Genomic DNA, 10,050 nt, shown 5'->3' with positions numbered 1-10,050 from the left:
CACATGTAGCAAATGAATACACGAACAAAGATTCAATCTTACTAGCAATTAGGGATTTGCACATTAAAACACAATTAGCTAGCACTAGACTGGGAAAAATAAGAAAGTCTGATGATTGTAATTATTGGCAAGAATGTGGAGTAAAAGTAACTCTCATACACTGCAGGTGGGAGTGTAAATTGTTAGACCTACTTAAAACAGCTTAGCATTATCTTGTAAAGGGAAGATTAATTTTTCCCTCAGTCATTCCACTCCTAGATACAGAGCTGAGAGACCCTCTTCCACATCTTCAGCAGGAGCCCGGAACAAGAATGCTCGAAGCAGCAGTGTTTGTCATAGTGAGAACTGGAATTGACCAAAACACTCATCTCCAGAAGAATACCTGGGTAAGTGGTGGAATATTCATGGGCCCAAATGCTAGAGAGCAGCCAGTACGAACCAACTACTCTCCATGCATCAGCATGCTCTCAGAACTATAATACTGAATGGAAAAAAACGAATACATGTAGCATGATACCATTTATGTAAAGTTTAAAAATTGAAAATCTATCTGTGGTATACCAAGATGGAGGGAGTATGACCCACCCCACGTACAGACGATAAAAAGATGCAGTATTTTGTTGTTGTTTGTTTTTTGCGGTACCAGGGATCAAACTCTGGATCTTGTGCTTGCCAGGCAGGTGCTTATGCCACTGGGCTATCTCCTGGCCCACTGAGCTATCTCCGGAGATGTAAAGAAATTTAAAATTAACCACTAAGAAGAATATATGCAGTGTATTATTTGTTGAAACTGTACTTCCGATTGGATTTGAAACTGTCTCATTGCTATCTGTTTATCAATAAAACTTTGAAAAAAAAAGAAATTTAAAACCATAATAACATCAGCTAAAACTCAATCTGCTTTTTATTATCCCATGCACCAGCAATTCTAAGTCATGTAGTTGACTGAATCCTCCAGTCGCAGGGGCGAGTAGCACACGTCCAGTCACCTCTCCTCCACCTTGGCGTGCAACTGAGTGGACTGCTTAGAGACAAGCTACTGTCTGTAGTAAAAGTGTCATGAAAAGTCAGGGAGTGATTACTACTCAGATGCGTGGTTTTCTTTGGAGCAAGAGGAATACAATTGGGTAATGGTCCAGATGCTTCCATACTGTAAGCTGAGTGACTGGCTGTTTATTTCATCTTGAGATCTTATCTATGTAATCCATCTTCATCTGCATGTGGGACACATCCCACCCTCCAGGGAAAGGACATGGAAGAAGCAAGAGTCAGGCAGAGCAGCAGATTGGAGAGGGTATGGGCTGCCCTGGGAACAGCAGACTCGAGAGAAGGTTGGGGCCGTGTTCCGTCACAGAGGAGGGCTCCATGGGCAGAAGGATGGGTAAGGGATGTGGGCAGGTTCAGGGACAAGGGGAAATTTACCCCTGGAAGCACTGTATGGTGTGAAGATAGGGACATAGCCAGAGACCAAGGAGCAGCGACCTTCTAGAAGCAAGACCAGCCCTTATAACAGGTAGGGCGGAAAGGTGAGGCAGCAAGGAAACAGCAGGAACCCCAAGGGCACCAGAGCCTGGCCAGTTGGGTCACACACTGTAGACAGGATAGCACTTCCTGGTTCTGCCACCAGGGCCATGAGGACTTTGCCCAGACCCACACCAGGGGAACAAGGGGAAGGGACACCCAGGGAGGGAAATGTGGACAGGGAGTCAGCGAAACTGTTGAGAAATTGAGTGGAGCAGAGCAAGGGGCAGCGCTCAGATGAGATATGGAGTCAGGGAAGAAACATACTCAACTTTTCTAAATGTCTTTGAAACTTCCCAGGCTGGTTTAGTCCTGCAGAGGCGGAAGGGGAGCCTCAGGCCTCCAACATTCTGACAGCCATAGCACAAGGGTCCCCCGGGATGAAGCAAAGGGATGGTGGCATTTCAAGGGGGCCGGGAGCTGTCTGCCGGGTAGGAGGGCCAATTTCTGCCAGGTCTAGAATTGCTGGTACAGGGGAGGAAGGGGAAGCACACGGACACATGGTCATTCCCATTGCTGTCGCCTTCACTTTCTACAGATGACACACCTGTATTGCCTGTTTCAGGGATACCGCTCATCCTGCCTTTGCTGCAGAAAGGACAGGCTTGAGTCTCTAGGTCCTGAGTGCATGTCCTGCCTGGATCTGCCCATCCCAGCTGACAGTGTGGGGGTCCTTCCTACCATCTCCAAGTCTCAGTGTCCTTGGCTCACCATTACTGAGGCTCCCTCTGCCCTTACAAGGTTGCTGGGAGCATGAAATGAGGTCACCTGAATGCCCCCAGCGCCCAGCATTAGTAAGCACTTCCTAAGTGTCCTTTTGGAGTCAGGTACCAGACAAGACAGTGACTGGTACAGCCACCTGCTTTGCAGCTGGGCAAAGACTGGCGGCTAATCCCCTGGCACCCCCAGGCTCATCACAGTGGGTGGCTGTCCACAAACTCCCCCACAGTCCCAAAGGACAGGCTTCCCAGAGGTGGACACTGCTGTCTGAGCCCAAGCTGCCCCCGCAGTGGTTGCATGTCTCTGCCTGTGAAACACCTCCGGGGTCCCCAAGGAAACACCGCAGCCTGGCCACAAGGGCAGTTGTCATGGGGATGCCAGGGCCTACTGAGCTGCCTACCTTAGCAACTGGGACTCCTAGGCCTGTTACCATGGAAATGGCCTGGACAAGTAGTGATAGGGAATGGCTGGCGGGTTCCCTGTCCTTTTCTGAGGACTTTTCCCTCCTTGGAGGGTGAGAGATGGTACTTCCAACACTGCCAGGGGCCTAAGGACTCCATCCCCGACCCCAGGCAACTGCCCCACCCAGCAAGCTCCCAGGTCCTGCTGGGACCCTCTGAAGCTGGGGGGACAGGGGGAGAGGCAGGGGGGGACAGAAAGGGACCTTGGGGGACCAGACCCAACAATGCCCTGCCAGCATCACAGTGGGAAGTCACAGCAATACCTGCTCCCACTTCTGCCCTCACGATACCAACCCACATAGGCATCCAGCAGCTGTGTCCTATCCTCAGCCACCCCTATAAGGCCCTGCCCCAGTCCAGTCACCTTGTGTCTCCAGCTACCTTCTCCACGGCTGCTCTGAGCACTAGGATAGCTGGATGAGCTCAACGGCATCTGTTGCCCTCCTCCTCTGGCAGCTGGTGGCCCTGGAGTCGTTCGTGGTGGCTGGGGACATCAGTGGCGGAATGCTGTTGGGGGTCTCACAGCTCCCCCACCACATGCTTTCTCTTACCTTCCTTAATGGCCCCACCAGCCTGTGTCCACACCAGGCCTCACGCACTCCTGAGCACACCTTGTTGCCCGGAACACAACTCCCAGCTCTTGGGATGCACATCTGCATACCAGAGCACACACATGCTGGGGTGAGGCATCCCTCCACTCACCACTTGCAGGCTTCCAAGACCCCAGGGTTTCCCTCCCACCCCAACCCCTAGAAGAAAGCAGCATCTGCTGGAATTTTTTTATTTAAATAAAATATACAATCCGGTGCATTTACCGTTATCTGTTTTAAAAGTGGAAGATTTGAAAATTGCTCATGGGAGACTGGGAAGAGGAGCGCCCACGGGCTGGACCTGCGTGCCCCGCAGTCTCATAGGAACACCCCGGTGGGGTCAGGGCTTTTATAAAATGACTGCAAGTAGAGAAGAGGGTGGCTAGGCCAGGCCCCGATGGCAAGGCGCTCCTTACTCCTTATGCCCTGGACCCCGCATCTCCACTCCTGCCTCCTTTGGGACTAGACTGCTTTGAATCAAGTCCTGCTGCGGTCTCTGAGCTGCCTTCCTTAAGGGTGGGAAAATGGGGCACAGAGAACTCAGGTTTCAGCTGTTTAAATCTATGCAGGTCTGAAGGACACCTGGGCCTGCAGGGCTTCTCAGTCCAGAAGGAACCAGGACCAGGTGGCTTCTGGTCTTTACCTAGGATCACAGACCTTCGCCCTTGTATCTGGGGCTGCTGCGTGCAGGCCCCTGCAGCCAATCACAGAGAAACCAGCCCACCTCACAGCCATCAGCACAGCGAGGGACCACACCTGCCCAGGCCAACACTCACTCAGAGCACTAGAGCTCTGCCGGACAAGGTAGGCCAGCCCTCCGCACTACTTCGGTCCTGAAGCCAGAACCACCTCCACCTGACCTTGACCATGCCCTGGCCCTGCTGGGGAGGACTCTAGAGCCCCAGAAGTCCCCTGGGCTGCTTTCACATGGGACCTGGCCTGGGGCTCCTAGAAGGAACCAAGCACATCTCCGGGGCCCCATGAGGCATCCAAGGCCCGCTCACCTCCCACCTATGTATCTGCACCGAACCCCACCCAACAGCCTCCCCCTGTGCACCCCCATCCCTCCTCCCTGCTGCCCTCCTCTCTCCAGCTCTTCCACACCTCGAGACCTGGCCCCACCACACCCCTAGCTGTATACCTCACTTGGGCCCTGAGGGAGGCCCAGCCACCTCCTCAGTCCTGAGATTGTAAGTCTTAGAGCCCTCATCCAAAGCTCCCTGGGTTTTCACTATAGCTTGTGGGAGTAACGGGCTGGGCACGTGAAGAGGGGCAGAAGAAATGTGATTTATTGAGCACCTACTATGCTGTGTGCCAGGCCCTGGGCTGGGCATTTCACATTCTTTTTCTTCTCTGGTCCTCATAGATTTTTGTGAGGCAGTACCATAATCATTCTCATTTTACAAATGAGGTAAGAGACTCAGAAAGGTCAGAAAACTTGCCCAAGGTCACACAGCTAAGAAGTAGCAGGTCTGGAACCTGAACCCAGACCTAAATGCTATTAAACTGGGGTCTTTTCCCTCCATGCCATGCTTGGGACCATCAAACAGTTTTTTCTCTTTCTTTCTTTCTTTCTTTCTTTCTTTCTTTCTTTCTTTCTTTCTTCTCTTTTTCTTTCTTTCTTGGCAGTACCAGGGATATAACTCAAAACCTCGCATTTGCCAGGCAGGTGCTTATGCCACTGAGCTATATCCCCAGCTGGGGATTGAACTCGGGTTCTTGCGCTTGCCAGGGAAGCACTTATTCTACTGAGCCATCTCTCCAGCCCTGACACTGGTACTTTTGTGACTCTGGGCCAATCACCGCAGCTCAGCTTCCTCATCTCTGAATCAGGGACTATCAAAGTATCTAACTCACAATCTTTATGAGACCAAAGGAGTTAAGGTGCAAAGTGCAAAACCAGTGCTTGGCACAGAGCAGACTCAATCAATAAACTTCCCCTTGCTTCCCCCTGTGCAGCTGGAAGCTGAGGGCCGCAGAGATGGGGTGTGCTTGGGGCCTGGGGAGGGAGAGGCTCAACCGGGAGCCTCGCTCTTCCACACGGTGGTGCCGGGTCAGGCTGGGGCTGGACCTGGGCCCAGAGTGGATAAGGGAGCCTGCTAGAGGCCTTGGGGGCCCTCTACCTGAGGACTAGAGAGAGAATGTTCCCCAGAGCTCGCAGCACCCAGCCTGTGGGCCTCGGCCGATTGCTGGATGTAAGGTGACCTGGGTGTCCTGGCGACAGGGTGAAACTGGATTGCACACGCGTGTGCGCACATGTGCACTGCTATCTACATGGCTCTGCGAGCGCTACATAGCTATACATATACACATCTTACATACATATACATATACATATTCATATACAGATCTTGCTACAGGTACAGTAGAAAAAAAAATGCAAGGCCCTCTGGGGCCTGGCCCTAGTTTGTCACTTGTCCCAAGGACTTGAGAGTCTGAGGCTTCTCAGAACACCCAAGGCAGACCCTTCCTGGGGAACAAGGTGAGCCCCACTAGAGTGGAGCTCCAAGTTCATAGCCAAGGGACTGATGGGAGCTTTTGCTCCAAAACAGGTACAATGACAGGTCTGCTCTAGAGCCCAAACACGGGTTGACTCGCCCACCCGACCCGAGTCCCCTCCTGCAGTCTGCTGGGTTCTGCCTCTGGGCCGCCCCTCCCCCCACACCCCGCCCTAGTGCTGAGTATTAAAATAGTCTATAAAAGCAAGTGACCAAAAATCTATAGCTCTAAGAATACCTGGTTATTTTCTGCTGTCTTTTTTTTTTTTTTCTGGGGTGTGTGTGGGTTTTTTAATGATAATTATTATTGTTATTGGTATATCTCCTAATCACAGTTAAACCTGAAAGAAGAAAAGGGAGAAAGAAAGAGGGGAGGAGGAGGGCCCCGTTCATAGATTAGACGGCAGTTTGGAGCGCACTGGCTCAGACCTGGCCCCAGGTTCCCTCTGGGGTACAGCAGTCAGAGGGGGCCCCCCAGAAGAGGTGGCTCTTGCCCCAAACAAAGAAAGAGGGGGTGGCAGAGAACCTGAGGATGTCTTCCGAGGCAGAGTGACATGCTGGCTGGGGATGGCACCAGGAGGCCTCCCGGGGGGACCAAGTCCCCCACTGCTCCCGCTGCCACCCCCGGCCCTGGGGAGAAGCGGAAAGGCAGCCACAGACTCCCCCGAGGAGTGGGGGGAGGCTCTGCGGAGAGTCTGTGCCCCGTCCTGGGGGAGGGCTGGCTGAGAGGCTGAGATGAGCTTGAGGTCCTGGGTGAGGCGGCCAGGGGTGAGGGGAGGCGTGCCCCGGCGCTGCGGGACCTGGGGGGCTGGGGGGCTGGATGCGGGTGGCAGGAGCAAGGAGCCATGGGAGCCAGAGGCCCGGGGTGGGGCACTCGGGAAAGTTCTTGGAGGGCCCGGGCTGTAGCCAGGGGGGCTGAGGCCTCCTCTGGGGGTAAAGGCTACCGGGGAAGCCCCCCCAGAGGCACCGGCCCTGAAGGATAGTTGCTCAGGCTGCCGTGGGGGTGTTTCTGGTGTACTTGGGGGGCCAGTGGCCAGCCCTGGGGACAGCTCTCCAGGAGGCTGGCCCAGCTGCCCAGGGCTGGATGATGGGGACCTAGATGTGGGTGGGGGTGGCAGGAAGTGCTCCAGGAGTCCCAAGCCTCCCCGGGCGCCCGGCAGCGGGGCTGGCGGCTGGGCAGCCTGTGGGGAGCGGGCACCTGGCTGCAGAGGGGTAAGCAGCGGGGAGTCGGAGGAGGACAGGGAGCCACCCAGCGCCTTGTGGAAGTGGCTAAAGCCAGCTGTGGTGGTGGCAGCTGCAGCGGGGGATGGTGTGGGGGCCAGTGGAGAGCCACAGGCCCTGGGTGGCGGGGAAGAGCTGGAGGACGGCAGGAGGGGGCTCAGTCCAGCAGGTGCGGAGAATCCAGCCAGCTGTTGGATATGGAAGGAAGAGGAGGACGGTGTGTCCACCTGGGATGGGCTGCTGGCAGGCGAGGCAGAGCCCAGTGCAGACGGGATCAGGGACTGCAGCCGCTTCAGGTGCCTGGGTGTCTGCCCGGCCCCAAGGTTGCCTAGCCCAGGTCCTGGTGGAGGGCGGAAGATGGCAGCAGGCAGGCGAGGGTGGTGGGTGAGGGCGATGGCCACAGAGGTGGTGGCTGCAGCAGCCTGCAGCGGTGCCTGGATCAGCGGGGTCCAGATGACAGGTGTGGGTGTTGGGGTGGCGGAGGCAGCCTGGACGCGGTGCGCACAGTGGGCCATCTCTCGGTCATGCTGCACAATCTGCTGGATGATCTCATTCTCCTGGTAATTGAAGACTCCTGAGTTGAGGTCATGCTGGACTTTGTGGAGGAGGATGGAGTTCTTCTTGCCTGGGTCACAAAATAAAGAGCAGTTTGAGGCCTGCATAGGGCCCGGGGTAGCAAGGGAGCTCATGCAGTGGGGTACCCACTCAGCCTCACCAATGCGGTCCAGGCGGTCCAGTGCCACAGTCTCGAAGGCGCGCCGCATCATGGGGTACTCCTCCAGTACCTCATTGAAGTTGTCCACACTCAGAGAGTACAGGCGGCAGTAAGTGTCGGCCCTCACGCTGGCTGTGCGCCGGCCCCGGGTCAGCAGGCAGATCTCTGCAGGGACATCAGGCTCAGTGGGGCTGTCCTCCTTAGCCTTGATCCCCAGTTGGGTACAGAACTCTCTCAGCTCACAAGCTCCACCCCCAGGCTGCAGCCCCACTGGCTACCAAATGAGTGTCTGACACATTCCCATCTGGGCCCCCCCTCTGCGATGGGCAGGACGCTCACTTCCCCCGGAATGCCTGCTGATACTGAGCCCTAATCTCAGTGTGAAGCATGTGGGGCCGGGGCTTTGGAAGGCGATTTGGTCACAAGAGCGGAGTCATTGCCCCAAGAAGAGGCCAGAGAGATGGCACACAGTCTCTCAGGCACAGGAGGACACAGAAAGAAGGGGCCATCTGCCGCCTGCGAGCTGACCCTCACTGTAGCTGCCTGGGCTGATCGCAGCACTGCAGCCTACAGAGCTACAAGAGGTGAGTCTGGTAAACATGCCCGAGCCTGTGCTCTGGGTTACGCAGCAGCTGGAATGCCCCATGAGATGCCCTGTGCTGGGCTCCCAGACATCTGCCCCCAGGACCCCACCCATCAGAGTTCTCTCCAGCCTCTTCCTATGGTAGTGGCCCCCTGCTCCCAAAAGCCCCCTGGCCACCTCACCTCCAAAATAGGAGCCATCCGCCAGCTTAGTCTCCTTGTTGCCCTTGGTGAGCACGCTGACCACGCCATGCTGGATGAAGTACATCTTCTTGCCGATGGTACCTTCTCGGATGATGTAGTCCCCTGGCTGGAAGACCTCAAAGCGGAGCTTGGTCAGCATGGATGTCACGAAGTTGGGGTCTGCGTTGGCAAACAGCGGCATGGAAGCCACCAGCTTCCGGCAATTAAAGTTAATGATCTCCTGCTCCGAGGTGGCAGAGGGGGACACAGGAATAAAGAGATGAAGGGCACTGCCCACTGGCCAGCCTTGGCCCTCACCCTGCCCCCAGGCTGCCACCTCCCGCAGCTCACCTCCCGCAGCGGCTCGCTTAGCTCGCCCAGGATGCTCTCCTCATCAAACATCTTGCCCTGGTAGCGGTGCTCATAGTAGTCATGGATGCGCTGCCGGGTGTCAGGCGGGAGCTTATGGAAGGACATGTACTGCTCCACCTGCTTATACTGATGACAGGGACAGGGACAAGACGTCACCTCCAGCAGCCATAGCAGGTGACCAGGGCCAAGCTCTGAGCATGTGGGCTTTCTTGGGTAGACAGGGTGCATCAGTGTACTCAGTATCGTGGGGATGGGTGGGGGACAGACAGACTGTCCGGCTACAGCACACCAGCCGGTCAGGAAGGGGATCAGGTTTCCCCTGAACATGTGTCATTTCTACATGTTACTGGGAATGCTCTCGGTGAGTTGTAACTATTGAAAACAACTCCAAGCAGAGGCAGGATGCCTGGCCCTTTATGAGGTACTTACAGGCCTATGACCCTGAGTCACCTTGCAGAGAGTAGCTCTAGCCTGAGGGGTACCTGAAGAAGGGAGAGGGGTAAGGGCTGTGACAGCCTAACTCCCCACGCCTTAGACCAAATGAAGAACGGCCCGGCCCATCCTGGCAGAGAAGGTTACACACTGCTCAGACTGTCCCTGGATTATATTGGGGTGTGGGCTCCTAGGGACAGGAGGACAAGGGACAGGAGATATTGATTAGGTAATAACACAGACTTTTCCCACACAGGAAGGAAGGGAAGTCCCTTTAGCCCCAGGAACAGTGAGGAACAGGGGAGCGTGGCTTTCAGTATTAGAACTCTGTAGAGACACCACATGGGCAACTGAGGTCTGAGGCAGGCCATGCCCCAAAGTTCTTCTGTCTGCTCTAGAATGTGTGAATCCCAAGGGGAAGTGACTTTCTAGCTGGCTACGGGGCAGGAGCAGCAGCACTTTTGGAGCTGTCCACCACCATAGCAAGCAGGGGTGGACACAGGGCAGGAGTTAAAAGGATACCACCTTGGTCCCATGGAGAGATAGTAGTGGAGAAGGTAAGACATGTCAGAGAGATTTATAGGTCAGTCAGGAAGATCTACAGAACTATCAGCCCAAGATTAACATACGGGAGAATCTCAGAGGAGAAATCACATGTAGCTTGACCCTGACTCTATAACACACACTAATGCTTTTTTATAAAAGTTATCCCAGGATCCTGGTACCAGATTGAACCCTCAAGTTGGTCTCAGACT

The 10,050-nt window shown here is 55.0% G+C and overlaps 1 protein-coding gene across 1 annotated transcript in view; it reads right to left on the bottom strand.

Annotated features, from left to right (window-relative positions):
* Window positions 1-5,974: 5,974 nt before the first annotated feature.
* Window positions 5,975-10,050, bottom strand: part of Hcn4 (hyperpolarization activated cyclic nucleotide gated potassium channel 4) — a 38,839-nt gene continuing 34,763 nt past the window's right edge. Inside the window, exons 6-9 of the mRNA XM_012514137.2 lie at window positions 8,843-8,989; window positions 8,492-8,732; window positions 7,727-7,891; window positions 5,975-7,636 (exon numbers count right to left, since the gene is read on the bottom strand). Coding sequence (XP_012369591.1) covers window positions 6,180-7,636; window positions 7,727-7,891; window positions 8,492-8,732; window positions 8,843-8,989 — 2,010 coding nt within the window. The 3' untranslated portion in view covers window positions 5,975-6,179. The remainder of the gene's footprint in view (window positions 7,637-7,726; window positions 7,892-8,491; window positions 8,733-8,842; window positions 8,990-10,050) is intronic.

Source organism: Octodon degus, unplaced genomic scaffold, assembly GCF_000260255.1.
Source record: "Octodon degus isolate 3935 unplaced genomic scaffold, OctDeg1.0 scaffold00026, whole genome shotgun sequence".
Taxonomy (NCBI): Eukaryota; Metazoa; Chordata; class Mammalia; order Rodentia; family Octodontidae; genus Octodon; species Octodon degus.
This window is presented reverse-complemented; position numbering and strand designations above follow the sequence as displayed.